Raw genomic sequence first — 14,795 nt, 5'->3', positions numbered from 1 at the left:
TTTGTTTACTTTTTATGACACGCTGAATTGAATTCAATCAAATCCGGAATGGGTAAAATGTTGATGGTTTGTGACCTGGTTGTGGATAAGATATGACATAAGAGCTTGAGAAGCTATGTACCTTTAGACACTAAAACCTAGTTTATAACCCAGGGGAAAAACAAATAGACCATCAAGAAAGTTGTATGAATTTGGTGTTTATTTTAATCAAAGTTTAAACAGAGAAACAGTTTTTCTTTTATGTTGTACAAGGAAAATCACTTAATTTGGTTGAGGTTTGTATTCATGTGTCAAAGATATCTCTCAGGAAAATATGAGTGAGATTGACTAAATAACAATTTGGCACAGATTCTTTCAATGTAATGTGTGAGGAAAGACAATATTTTAAAAGGAGAATGACGATATCACCAATAAAAAAAGAAATGCTCTTGTTGTCATTCCATCTTGTAGAACAGTAACCTGACATGTGACATTTCAGCTTAACTTTTACATTGTTTTCATCCAACCAACTAATGTGTAAAATGATTTCCCATGCCCCATGTGTACTTGTGGATACTATCACGACATTCCTTAACCTAATGAGTACTTGTGAATAGTATCTACTGTGGTAGGTAGGAGAGCTAGCTCAGCTGGTTGATGATATGATGGCATGTGACTAGGGGAAGGAAGGGCTGAGCAATGCTCATGTTCCTCAGGGATCCTAACCATAGTTCCTTTCCCTTTAGGCTCCTCACTCACTCTGTCGCACGACTCACCCCGGCCTCGTTCAATACCCCATCCCCAAAGAGTAAACATGAACTCTCTACTTTCTTCTGTCTTCTTAATTTCTCCTTTATATGTATGTCCCCTTCTCTTGCTCTCTAGTACATATTTTTTTATCTTTATTTTTCCTTTGTTTTTGTTTTTATTTCTATTTTTCTGTTTTCCTCATATCTTACCCTTTTTTTTGTGAACCTTTGCTCTTACTTTTCTCAGAATTTCTCCCCGCTATCTCTTTCCTATTAAAAAACCTGTCTAATCTTTCCCTTTATCTCCCCTCTCATTTAGAAAACAACCACACATCTTCACTGTTGATTCTTCCTTCTTATTAATGCCATTAGTCCTATATTTTGTCTTTATGTTTTCTACCTTTCTCTTTCTCAATACAGTTACCCTTTAATGTCCCATTTATTAGTTTCTTTCTCCATTCCCTCTGCACCCTTTTCATTTAATGTGTTTCTCTGTATCTGGGTACCAGTACATTGTTTGATTTGGATCGTTGCCTTAGAGGCAGGGAGGGGATGAGTTACAACGCATTCCTCTGTGGTTAATGTTACAATGACTGTGACCCACATCTTGATGGAGGTTTCTATTTGTTAAACCATACACAGAACAGAAAAAAATGATGATTATCTTTCCATGTTGACATGTATTCCCCCCTGTATCAATGACTGTGTAACAGATTATTTATTCTCAGATTGTTGATGATTTTCTTGTTTTATTCCTTTCTATAGATCACAGAGCTGCTCAATCTGATTGCACAAACTCCAAAGAAAAGGAAGCTCACAAGATCCAGCAAAGACAACAAAGATGGTGTGTTCTCATCATGAAACCTTTATTTGGTTCTATGAACAAAGGATCAGACTTGTACTATGTTTAATTTAGATGTATGTTTATTTCAATTGATTGTTTTTATCATGTTCAAAATTGATCTAATAAATATTTATTGATGATAAATATGCTTACTGATAAAAGCCTATGTAAGAATTTAAGTTGCATATGTTAATAAGTGAAATTAGGAAGTTCATATAAGTTGATAATTGGCAGAAGATAATTTAAAGAACAAAAAGGACGATTGAATTGTAGTCTAACAACGTGTCATTTGTCAATGAGTCATAAATCTAATTGTTTTTTATGTGCAATATCTTACCCCTAGGTCAACTGAACCGACCGGTTGCCAAGCCTACCGTGACCAAACTCAAGAAGTCTGGAGAGGCTTTCCTTCAGGATGGCTACTGCTCTGAGATCACACCTAACCTCATGAAATGCAGAGAGTGTCGGATCAAGCCTTCATCGAAGCAGTCCAAACTCAACAACATATTCTGTAGATTCTATGCCTTCCGAAGGTAAAATATATCGCCCACAGACTTCTTCATTTGATTACCTTTCATGTTGAGTGTTCCTTTTCTCTGTCCTACATATGGTAGTACAAGAGACAGGTATGTTAGTTTTACAAATGAAATGTTTTTGATCCAAGAAATATGTATTTCTAAGCTGTTATAGAGCTCTCCTAGGGGGCGTTTCACAAAACTTGTCATCAGTGACAAATACCAGATTTTGTTATAAGCTTTTGAAATCCTTGCATCTGATTGGTTATCAGCAGAATTGTCACTGGTTTTTGTCAATTGTCATTGAAAAAGGCTTTGTGAAACAGGTTACAAGGGCAACCATGCTCTTGCTAGTACTTAGTAATGCTATTTATTGAATCACTCTGTCCAGTGGTATTTCTTTTGTCTTGCACCTAAATGTAGTATGCAGTGAACTTTTGTAAATTCTGTGATAATAGATTGGCAATATGTGTTCTCTCACAAGTATCTCCTATCATCCTATAAAAAAGGGTCATGTATTTGTAGGAAAAATGTATGAGCAGTTGCACTCCGAACACAGATTTAGATGCCAGAAAGCAAAGGCCCTTCAAGTGCATGATTAATGATGATAACATTCTACTGCCGTTGCCGGTTCATGGTTCAAGTCACCCGGCTTAATCTCAAGTTTCCTGTGCCTTTCTCACCTCCCCTTCAGACTGAAATACAGCAACAAAGGGAACCTGACGATAGCGGGGTTCTCTGAGCCCGAGCAGTGTGACTCAGAGGACCTGAGCCCCTGGTTACCCTACCCTCCAGACACCGATAGCAACCTGGATCTGGAGACGTGTCTCTACATCCTGTCAAGGGTCGGACCGCAGTTCTGTCAGCTGGTGCAGCAGGAGCAGCAGGCCAAGACGTGGTGTCCAACCCCAGGTCAGTTCTTGTGATGTTTTTGAGCCAGGTTTACAGCTACACCCCGTATACTTTCGGCAGGGTGATGAAGTTTGTTGTAGTTTTAATGAGGCATGACAGTGCTGAAGAATATTCTCATTTACCTTCACAACCTCTTTTATGGTTCAAATTCTTTTCTTTTATCATTTGTTATATTAACGATTTTGATTGATGAATAATAAATGATGAACAGGTAATTGAATTCACTAATTAACATATGCAGGGGAAATGAATTCACTGTTTAAGAAGTGCTTGTAAGTGTGGATGGAGAGGATAGCTTTTGATAAAATCACATTTGAAAAAAAAGTAATTCCATTCTGATTTCAGCTTTTGTATATTCAAACTATATGGTTTGTCTTCATATTTAATTATTCAAAGATTATGCCATTATAAGTCTGTCTGTGTAGGTTCAGCGACCATTTTATCATAACTCCATTTTAGCATTTCCCTTTATTTCTTCTTTTTGTCAAATAGAGATTATATTTTCTATGCAACTTTGTATCCAAAAAAGAAAATTCTCTATTTAAATTATTCTAAATAATGTTTTTTTTAATAAAATATAATATAATTAAAATCTTTTTATCTTTTTTACAGGCAAAATCGCATGGAAACGAGCTGTGATCGGTGTGAGAGAGATGTGCGATACGTGCGATACGACTCTCTTCAATATCCACTGGACATGCTCTAAATGTGGCTTTGTGGTGTGCCTTGATTGCTACCACTCGAAGAGCGACGAAGAGAAGAGTAAGTGCCTTCCTTTTAGTGTCCTCTTAGAACTGCGTTTGTTGAAGTGCTCCTGGTAGTGTCTTCAGTCAGTTGTTTATTGAGCTGCTGGTTTATGAAGTACAGGGAATGTTCTCTTGTAATGTAACCTAATTCTTCTTGAGTGTCTTGGTAGAAAAAAAAGATGGCCTTCTGCCCCACTTCCCCACTTTCAGGATCATAGGATTTTACATGTCTTTTGTTTACCTCTTTTTCGTTAGTGTTTCTGAACTTTTATCCAAATACCATGTTTTAGAAATATTTTACGTCACACTTGTTTTTGTTATCGTCCTGTTGCTGTGTATTTTGCTTTGGTATTGTGTTTTGTCTCTTTAAGCAATCTTGAAGTCCCTTTATAGGTCACATTTAATGTTTTACTGTTCTTGTGAAATTTGTCAAATTGTCTTTAAATGTGAGATGGATCTTGAATATTTTAAGGGAAATGGTCAACATTTGGTGTTGAAAAGGGGCAATTATGTTAAGGTTATTCAAACCATTCTAGATAGAATTTGGATTGATAATATTCCAAGCTGTGGATTATTATAATTAGATGAGTAACTCAAAAGAAATTTCAGCAGATTGTCACAATCCTTATAAAATTGCTTTCTATAACCTTTTTAGAAAGTGTAACGAATGGATAATAACATTGTTGAGTTTATTTCCTGTCTTTCTCCTGTGTAGATGATGAAAACACTCCTGAGAATGGTTCCAAGTGGTTGAAGTGTATCAAAGATCAGGTTCATCAACCGGATAGTCTCATGCTAACACAGATGATCCCTGGAAATGGTGAGTTTCTTTAGCCTCGTCTTTGCCTATGTATTCAGTCTAGGGGAGGAAAGGAGAGGGATGGAAGAGGGGGATGGGAGGGGGAGTTGAGAGGGTGAAGGGAGATGATGGAAACAAACCTGAGAATGGATCCAAGAGGTTGAGATGTATCAAAAATCAAGATCATCAACCTGTGGGTTTCTTTCTTCAAACCAGTTTGTGTCTGTGTATTCTGTCAAAGGTTAGGAAGGGAATGGGAGAGGAGGAGGAGGAGGTGGAAGGGGGAAGGGAGATGATGAAAACAAACCTGAGAATGGATCTAAGTGGTTGAAATGTATCAAAGATCAAGTTCATCAACCTGTGCGTTTCTTTCTTCAACCCAGTCTGTGTCTGTGTATTCTGTCAAGGGGAGGAAATGTGGTGGGGAGAAGGTGGGGGAGCTATAAAGAAACAAAATCCAATTGTGAGGGAATGTTAAAAATGCATTCTCATGTTCAGTCACAATGTTCTAGTGAGGACCATCTCATGTATTGATGTGATTTTGCAGTGCGAGAAGTGGATATGTGTAATCAGATCTAAATTTGTATCTCTGCAATGATAGAACTTTGCAATATATATTTAACTTCTTAAACTGTTGAAGGGAGGCATATAAGATTCTGTAGGTATGAAGGTATGTCAGTTGTTTATTGCTCATTGTTGTCACAGGAAGTAACCTCAATATCTTTTTTGTACTAATTCTACAGCTCTGTGGGATGTAGGAGATCTCATGCATCAGGTATGCGCCAAGTGGAGGATTCAATCTGCCTGTCCTTGCCTTGGAGATACCAAACCTACTGTCAATGGCATGTCACCGGTAAGTCCAACCTTTCACCTTTCACCCCCATTGACCTTCACCTGACCTGTTATCCATCTGTCATACATTATTTAGTAGTTGCCCCTCTATGTACTTCATTATATATTGCAAAATATATCAATCTTGTAAGAACAGACTTTGCATTAGTTTCAAAGGCCACTGTACTACTTGTAGCTATATGCTCCCTCTATATAGAAAACTTCCCCAATCGGTGCCTGTTGGTCCCCCATGATTCTCTTTCTCTGATGTGAATTGAGAGCTGAGTTGATGAGATAGCCACCTTTTAGTAACCTCGCTGGGTGGTCTAATCCCTTCTGGCCAAAAAAGACGGCCTTTAAACATGTAGATACATGCCCAATCAAAAGGATATCTGCGATCTTTGTCATGTTATGTTCTCTTTGTTGTCTCTTTGTGTACAGACAAGTAGCCAGGTTTCACGAGAGTGGAAGAGGGACGACCTCCTATCGTCTACCGCCCTCAGTGGTCATATAGCAAATGCGCGTACGAATCGTATGCCCAAGTTGACATCTCTTCCAGTGTCCGCTTCACCCCTAGACTTCCTAGCAGACATTGCCACGTCTCAGGACGGCAAGCGTAACTTCGAAGGCAAGAGACCCGATACCCTCAACTCCAAATCAGCGGACAAAGCGTGTTCAGTCGACGTCGATGCGAAGGGTGAGCCATGCTCGACGCTGAGAGACTTGCTCACCAAGACAGCCGGGAAGCTAGTCAAACCATCACCAAACGATGGAAACCTTCTCACACCCTTCCTGCCTAAAGCCGATGGCATCTCCAAGAAGACGTCCCGAACGATGACCAGCACGTTCGAGGACATCATCGCCACGGTCGTGGAGCAGAACATCTCGGCTCCCGGGAAGGACCGAAACGCAGCCAAGACGCCTCGACTGTCCACGTCGTCCGTCAGCGACACGACAACGTCACCGTGCAACATCAGGCTGGAGAAGAAGGTCAAGAACCTAGCCAATAGGAACACGTTGGTGGAGTCGAGTGTGATGTATCCCGATGTACCTCATTCATGGTTATGTGATGGGAGGCTCCTAAGGCTACATGATCCATCTCATGCGGGCAATCTGCGTATCTTCCAGGAGCAGTGGAGGAAAGGAGAGGTAAGCTAAAGATTTTTCTATCATTTATACAAGGATTTATTGTATTGGTTAAGTCGAGCCTTATTCCTTTTAAATGAAGAAAAAAATATCTTGCACCTTTCCTCTTGATTGCAAATGGTCTGTTTAAAAAAAGATAACTTGACTAAATGTGATATTGCTCCACAACATTAATTCTTGATAAATACTGAATGAGATGAGGAATTCAACATTATATATTCATCTGCAGTAGAGCATCATCTCCATGTAAAATGTGTGGATTAATGTCTGGCTCTCAATCGTTGGAAAGTTTGATTTTAGATTGTCTTAGGAGGAAAGTCTAAGAGAAGAAGAAGAAAATAAAAAATAGATAATAGATAAATACAATTCCACCTAAAGTATAACCTTTCATTATTTTTCTTCCCACCCAGCCAATCTTGGTGAGCAACGTTCACAAGCAGCTTGATGATAATCTTTGGCATCCAAACTTCTTCAACAAACACTTTGGTCACCTTGAGAATGACCTTGTAGATTGTCGATCAGGGGATGTCATCACTGGTGCCCCTATGAGAGACTTCTGGAATGGATTTGAGGACATCTCAAGTAAGTTTACCAAAAACGTGCTGCTATATTTCATTAAAAAAAAAAAAATTATGAAATCGAGTATGTGAAGACTTGTGTATGTTTGCTAAGATTTCTTATTTTTTTCTTTTCATATTCAGACTCAAATGCATGTATTCATCACATTTATTTTGTTGCTAATTGTGTAATCAGAATTTTCTCCCCGTGTGATTTTACTTTTTGCGAATGCATTGGATTTACCATCCTAACGACAGGATTCATGTTTACTTGAAATTTCTTTTATAGAGAATTTATTTGATATTTAATTCCATAAATGACTTCAAAATGGTTTTGAATTCAATATTTTATTGTGATACAGCAATTTTACTCATGTTGTAATTTGTAAAAGTGTCAAATCCCAATGACTTAACAGATATTAATGTATAATCTTTTGTAAAACCTTTTAAATAGTCTTGACACTGAAAACATTGGCATTGATGAGACATTTGATTGATTTGATTTCTCTTTTTATTTTGTGATTAGATCGTCTAGAGACCAAGCAAGGTTTACCCATCATCCTGAAGCTAAAGGACTGGCCTCCAGCCCAAGACTTCAGCGAGCTCCTACCTCAACACTTCCAAGATCTAATGAACAACCTGCCCTTACCAGACTACACACGCAGGGACGGTAGATTCAATCTATCGTCCAGACTGCCAGACTTCTTTGTCAAACCTGACCTGGGACCAAAGATGTACAATGCTTATGGTGAGTAGATGTCGATGAAGACAAACCTGGGCCCCGTCTTACAAGAGTTACGATTGATCCAAATCAATCGCAAGCCCTCCAATCAATCGCAAGTTTGCAGTCTCCTATCTCTTATGTACATAGTTGCGATTGATATCAACTCTTTGTAAGACGGGTCCCTGATCTAATGCAGGGCTCTGCACTAGAAACATTTCCAGGGGGCGAGAGTGAAATTTTGCAGGTCTGTGTGCTCCAGGTCTGTTTTCATTTAAAGAATTGGAGTAGAAAGTTTTTAAAATCCTCTTTGTTGTATCAAACCCCAGTTAGTGTCAAGCTCTTACAATTTAGTAGTATGTTCCATGTGTGGAGTGCTCTGTAGATTGGACAACCATGTGAAAAGATCCATGATGTATGGGACCGGACATGATCAACGACCCCTATTCCCAGATCAGTCACGCATTCTCCTATTGGGAAATTTTACAACTAAAGGGAAGTAAGAAAGGGAAATGAGCTGACAGTCTTTTGACATGTACTTGCAACATTTGAAGGCTTGCCTCTAGAAATTGCCATGTCCTTAGAGGGTATTATATATAGAATGGATGTAGCATCCCCTACCAGGAAGTAGGGAATGATGGTCTGCACCTGTGGAATTTTGGTATTTACCTGATGACAAAGTAAGGCTGTGTGACAAAGGCAGTCATTTGTTGTGTAATGGGTCATGCCTTTATCTGTTTTTGAGATTTTGCAACATGGACATCAAACGCGAAAAGTATTTTGTCAATATGTCAATTGTAAATCACGATACCATTACATGTAATGTAAGTTGGATCAAGGTATTCATCTAATCAATGTATCTTGTTTCCCGTCGGATCACAGGCCTGGCCCGCTACGCTCCATGTGGCACCACCAACCTTCATCTCGACATCTCTGATGCTGTCAATGTGATGGTGTATGTAGGCAAGCCTCATAGCGTAGACGGCAACGAAACATGCGATTCATATGAAAAAGGTGAGTGGCAACACACATCCAATCATTCTTTAAGATGTTGCTTTACATTAGTTAATATCACTAAATATTAAACTAATGAAATTTTATTTTGTTCAGGAGATCTAATGTTATGCTCTGGTGAAAACTCACTGCTTTTTATGAATGGACGGTGAAATCATTGCTAATTTTTGTTACGGAAATCATATGCAACACTGTTTATAGTTATGATGTAGTATTATATGTTGTACAGGTGAAAGTGCTGTACAGCAGTGGTCACAGTAAGACCCTTTGTTAAATTTGATTTGAAAGATGAGGATATCCTGTGAAGATGATATTATCAATTCAGTTTTGGTTCTACCAGTGCTATGTAGGATTATCAAAGACACCAACATTTAACTCCAAACAAGCCTTACAAAATGATAACCAACCACAGGATAACTGTCAGGGCTTTCTGTCACTGACTTGTCACACTATTTCCAGGTGAACGTTCTATCTCATTGACTTGTTTTGATTTGATTTAATTTTAACACGGTTTTATTTGTTTGGTTTTCAATTTTCAGAAGCCGTTGATGCAGTGGATCACATGTGCATGGATGAGCAGACCAAGCAGAGAGTCAGAGAGAAAGAGGAGAGACCGGGAGCTATCTGGCATCTCTTCAGGGCTGCTGATACCAACAAGATGAGACAGTTCCTGATCAAGGTCAGCGCACTTCACCAACCTCGTTGAAATTACTTACATATTCCCTTGTTCCAAGATCCTAATGGATTACTCCCATGATCGTGGTGATGTCAGAACTGTTCTAGCAATGAATTGTACCTTTTAGGGCTACTTAAAGGGATCTGGTAACTTTGTCTCGGATTCTGAAACAGAATCCTGGATTTAGCTCATGCTGCAATGATAATTACAAACCTTTAGGTCAGTCAGGAACCCAGTGACTTTTACAAGCCGATCGCCTGTCTGATTATCAAGATATTTATGATTGGAATTACAAATTGTAAAAACTGTTTGCATTTTCATAACACTACAGTCTATTGGGGAAACAAGTATGGTAAATCAGGTCACTCAAAGATTTTTACTTTTTTGAGGCACTTCTTGATCATTTTGAAGCACAATTTTTTTAGAGCTTCAATATTACACCATATCATAGACACTGATAACACGTAGGGCCGTGCATCTCAGATTTAACAGAGATATGTCTTTGATAACTAACAAGATTCCACAGTTCTTTTTCAACGTGAGTACAATGAACTCTCTCAGAATACCTACATATGCCATTGTTAACCCTAATGGTGCTTCGTTAACAAACATCATGGTGATGTCAGTAATAAAAATTGAACAATTACTTTAGAGAAATATGTCTATGATTCATCTGGCAAAATTATAGTGATTAAGCAACAAGCCCGCCATATTGTGGATTGTGTTTCCTGCAGCATATGGCAAGATACATTCAATACCATTTTTCTCTCAGGAGAATGTCCAAATCAATGTTCCTCAGATTTCTTGCTGAAACAGCTTTTTCTCACTTTTCGATGGGAACCCTGTTGGCCTAGATGAACTTGTCACATGTAGATATCAATGACCATTGGTACACTGTAGGCCATCATAGATATCCCATTTCATCGAGACCCAAGTGCAGGATTTCCCTTTCTAACCCCTACCTACCATTGCTCATCTCCTCTATACAGCTGTCACAGGAGAGGGGTGAGGACGTGCCCCCTGATCATGACCCCATCCATGACCAGAGCTGGTATCTGGACAACGAGCTGTTAGACCGTCTCTACAAGGAGTATGGGGTACAGGGATGGGCCATCGCTCAGTGCTGGGGTGATGCCATCTTCATTCCTGCTGGTGCTCCTCATCAGGTAAGTTAGTTCAACCAAATTCTCTGCAGGATTTCTGGAAGGGGTTTGTTTATGTTGGTCCAAATTGAGGGAGTTATGGTCTTGCAGAATCTCAAGGGGTGGTTTGGGAAGATCAAAGCAATTTTGCAGGTTTTGAATATATGCATTGATAGTAATTGTCAATGCCCTTGTCTGGGAGAATCTGCCTGCGGTTTTCTTTTTGTGTATGTGAGTGAACCGAGGGTAATCACACCAGCAAACCCTGATCAATCAGTGAGATATCAAAAGAGAATGGTGTAACCACTTTCTTTAGAGTTGGGCATCAAAGAAAATTAATGTATGTTAGTTCCACACAGAATTTGACAACAGTGAACTTTTGCAGGAGTGTGTGTTCTTACAAAGCATGGTTGTGGTACATTGTTCAAGATTGATGATTTTTAAATGATAATTCCTCTAACTTTTCTATATGCATCTTCAGGAAAATGAGCCAAATTTGATTTTGTATTTAAAAGTTCCACCTTTGGATGATTTCAAGACTGCAGTGCAATGTTGTAACATGATTGTGTTTGGTTTGGCTGTATTTCAGGTGAGGAATGTGCACTCGTCCATCAAGGTAGCAGAGGACTTTGTCTCTCCGGAGCACATCAGTGAATGTTTCTGGTTGACCCAGGAGTTCCGCCAGCTCAGTGCCACCCACTCCAACCACGAAGACAAACTCCAAGTCAAGAACATCATCTACCACGCCATCAAAGACACCATTGGACTGCTGGTGACCAAGAACCCACCAGGAGAACAGAACGACCATATAGCCAGTAGAGCAATTGCAGCGCTGCAGCAGCAGCAGCAACTTCAGCAACAACTGCAACTTCAGCAGCCGCAGACTGCAACATCACAGCCACAGCAGCAGCAGGTTTCCCAGCAACTTGTTGCTCTATCGCCTCAGTCCAAGCCCTCTCCTGCATCGACGCCACCGGTGGCAAGCAACAACACCTGCAGCAGCTCGTGACAATTAGCCAAGGAAAAACAGGCTTTCCAGCTCGAGAGGATTGGGTGTCAAGTTAACTAAATGTTCTTGTTGTGTTGTTCAATATGACATTCACTACTGTGTTCGTAGTCTAGATACATCCAAAGAACCAGTCAATTCTATTCAAGTAGAGATAGGAATCTATCTTTTGTTCTTGTCATAACCATTTATCCAAGGACAAACTCAGAGAGTCGCAAAATGGAGTCGTCGGGTAAAATTTTCTCCAAGTGACAAGAAGAATCTGTGTATTTACTGAAAATGGTCCATTCATTTGATTTCTTCCAAGTCATGAGTACGCCAATAGACATGACATAACAAGGGCATTGAATGTCACCTACTCCCAAGAGTGACCCATCATTTGAGAACCAAATACATTTATGATTGAAAGAAGAGATTGAGTGGCATAGTCGGGTAGAGGAAAGGAGATCGAGTAGGTTTGCTTTTTATTTGTTACTTCCACAATATACATGTATTTGAAGCAGAGCGTATATACGACGACTTGATGATGTACATGTACATTTCAAAATACCTCAGCAAGCACTCCACGAGTAAAGGTGCTCTACTTCTATAGCAAACGTAATCTAGTCATGATATCGAGCAAGAAAGGAAGATTATATCAGAGTTTTATTGAGTGACATCTATTGATTGACAAAGAGAGGGACGTTTTTGGATAATCTGAGAAGGGTTGAAGAATTGAATTGAATTTCAAATGATTTGTTTGTCACCTTTCAATGATTTATTAGATGAATGAAAATATATTTATGTTTTCCCCATCAATTCAGAAAATGATGTGATATGAAGGTATGTCTTGTACAAAGCTGTTGAATTGAAGACAGGAGAGTGATATTGGTTTGGTACGGTAAAGAGGATATGATGTTTGTTTGTACGTAGGGTAGGAGCCGTGATTGAGGGTTTTGAATGCTGCATCGCTTTGGTTAAACAGCAGAGTGTCAAAGATTTAGGTGTCGAGATAGACATGATCAGTTTCAAACCCCACGTTTTAAGGAGTCACTTTTTTTATAGACAACTTGTTTATTTCAAGAGGAAAAGTTAGCAGAATACATAAGATTATCTCTAGGACTTTACCTTATGCTGGTATCATGTATGAAGAAATTGATGAAAGCTCTGGCTGCTGTCGGCTGCCTAATTCAAGGCAGCGCAACAGTTTCCAAAGCATGTCAAGACTGAACTGTAGTATGCATGATGTATAAGCTCTTTATTATTATTATTATCATCATTTTATATATTTTTAACATTTTTTTTTTTTTTTACATTTCCAGATGTAGAATGAACATTTTGTAACGTAATGAATGAATTTACCAGCAAATTCAGCAAATGATCACTTCATATGCCCCAATGAATTTTGCAAAGAAGTGAGATGCATTATGGTTTGCAATATGGATCCTTTAATGGTCACGATTTAGGATGTGATAATAATTAAAAGTAAGGAAGGTATTTAATGCTGCTATAGTTGGCAGTCCATCGTGTTGTATGTATAGCTATCATGCCTGTGCATTGCATGCGGCATTGTTGATTTTGTTCTAATTCTTTCAAACATTCCATATGAATTTTGTAGCGATGATTTTGTTTTTTCTCCTTGTTTGTTGTACCTAGGAGATTTGTACCAACCTATGAAAAAAGATTGACCAAAACTAAATGTGCCTAACTAAGTTAATTTATGTGTAGAATATTGAGGATAAGTTTGGGCAATTTATTTAAGGGCTTTTGTGAATGGTAAGGCAAGGTAACAAATAAAATAGAACTAAAAAAAGGGCTGTTTTTGATCCATGAACTATTTAAGAACAGGATTAAACAAATCCTATTTAATTTAGTCCATAAAACATTTAGCAGTGTGTGTTCATAAGTTTTTATAGGACATGTTTTATTTGCGATGATTGATTAAACTGCCTTTGCCATTTATGTTAGTATATCGTAGGGGTATCCTGTTTCACCTCAGGTTAGGGAGGCAACGTTTGGTTGAAAACTTTCCAGATGTATGTAGATCATGGGTGTATAGTTGAAGTCTGTGCTCGATTAGGAAAAGTATCATTTCAATGAAAGAAATGAGTTTGGTGTGAGAAAATAGTTCATACAGTGATGTAGAGAACAATATATGTATCACAGAATCAAATGTTTTGCCATCGAAGGCAAATCAATATGATCACTGTAAATAAGTAAGAGATAGATATATAGCCTTTATGTAGTCTTTATATCTTGTTTAATTCCTGTCTCGTCGTGACATGAATTTTTCTTTTCTTCAAAAGCTGTGAAACTTGGAGTGATTTTCTTTTTTAATACACAATTACAAAAATGCACCTTGATTGTGATATTTTCTTCTGTTGATAAAACATGTTTATATGATATTGATTTTTACAAGAAACAGCAGAAAGAATGATCTCTTTGTAGACGTGTTTGTTGTGTTGGGGAATAATTATGTGTGGTAATGTATATACTTAGGGTCATAGTGATATTTTTGTATGGAGAGGGGGATTTCTGTCTCCCTATCTCCGTTATGAGTTTGTAATTGAAATCACTTTGATGACCTTTTTATTTGACCGAGAAGACAATGAAATGCGTTTCGGTTGGAAATAGAATTTATAGTCGAAAAGGAATCGTGTGTATCTGTAAATTCTTGTGAATATGACATTCTTATTTTATGAAATCAGTTGACTTGTGCATGGCTTGGCTTGCTAAAAAAAAGTGAAGAAAATGAAGAAAATCTTGTTATACAGTTGACTAAAACAAATAATACAAAAACATACAAATAACTTTTGATTTGTCTCATTGTTTTATTTTTGTTGCCAGTGGAGTGGAACTTTGCATGCTTGTTTTTTTTAATGTAACACGGCTTTGCCTAGTACTCTTAACATTCAAATACTAGAAGGATCGGAGAGAAACTATCTGATTTAGTGAAGAGAGAACTTGGAGAAAAATATGTATAAGATAGGAGAAGCGTCTGTTGAAAGATGGTTATAGGAGAGAAGAAAAGAAGTGTGAGGTGAATTAAAGGGCGACGTGATCATACATTCAAAGATAAGAAGGACCAGAGAGAAAGAAAAAAAAAACATATGTTTATAAAGTGAAAAGAGAACTTGGAAGAAAAAGACATACAAAATTGGAGAGGTAGGGTTATTTAG

The 14,795-nt window shown here is 38.2% G+C and overlaps 1 protein-coding gene across 1 annotated transcript in view; it reads left to right on the top strand.

Moving 5' to 3' along the window:
- Window positions 1-14,426, top strand: part of LOC589728 (probable JmjC domain-containing histone demethylation protein 2C) — a 54,425-nt gene extending 39,999 nt beyond the window's left edge. The window contains 13 exon segments of the mRNA XM_030986234.1: window positions 1,494-1,572; window positions 1,916-2,105; window positions 2,782-2,999; window positions 3,612-3,761; window positions 4,461-4,565; window positions 5,288-5,397; window positions 5,817-6,524; window positions 6,932-7,103; window positions 7,605-7,826; window positions 8,682-8,813; window positions 9,353-9,492; window positions 10,479-10,655; window positions 11,221-14,426. Coding sequence (XP_030842094.1) covers window positions 1,494-1,572; window positions 1,916-2,105; window positions 2,782-2,999; window positions 3,612-3,761; window positions 4,461-4,565; window positions 5,288-5,397; window positions 5,817-6,524; window positions 6,932-7,103; window positions 7,605-7,826; window positions 8,682-8,813; window positions 9,353-9,492; window positions 10,479-10,655; window positions 11,221-11,640 — 2,823 coding nt within the window. The 3' untranslated portion in view covers window positions 11,641-14,426.
- Window positions 14,427-14,795: the final 369 nt, after the last annotated feature.

The sequence above is a fragment of the Strongylocentrotus purpuratus genome, unplaced genomic scaffold, assembly GCF_000002235.5.
Source record: "Strongylocentrotus purpuratus isolate Spur 01 unplaced genomic scaffold, Spur_5.0 spur5_scaffold_15, whole genome shotgun sequence".
In the NCBI taxonomy this organism is placed as follows: Eukaryota; Metazoa; Echinodermata; class Echinoidea; order Camarodonta; family Strongylocentrotidae; genus Strongylocentrotus; species Strongylocentrotus purpuratus.
The sequence above is the reverse complement of the archived record's forward strand: the minus strand, read 5'-3'. Positions and strand labels throughout refer to the sequence as shown.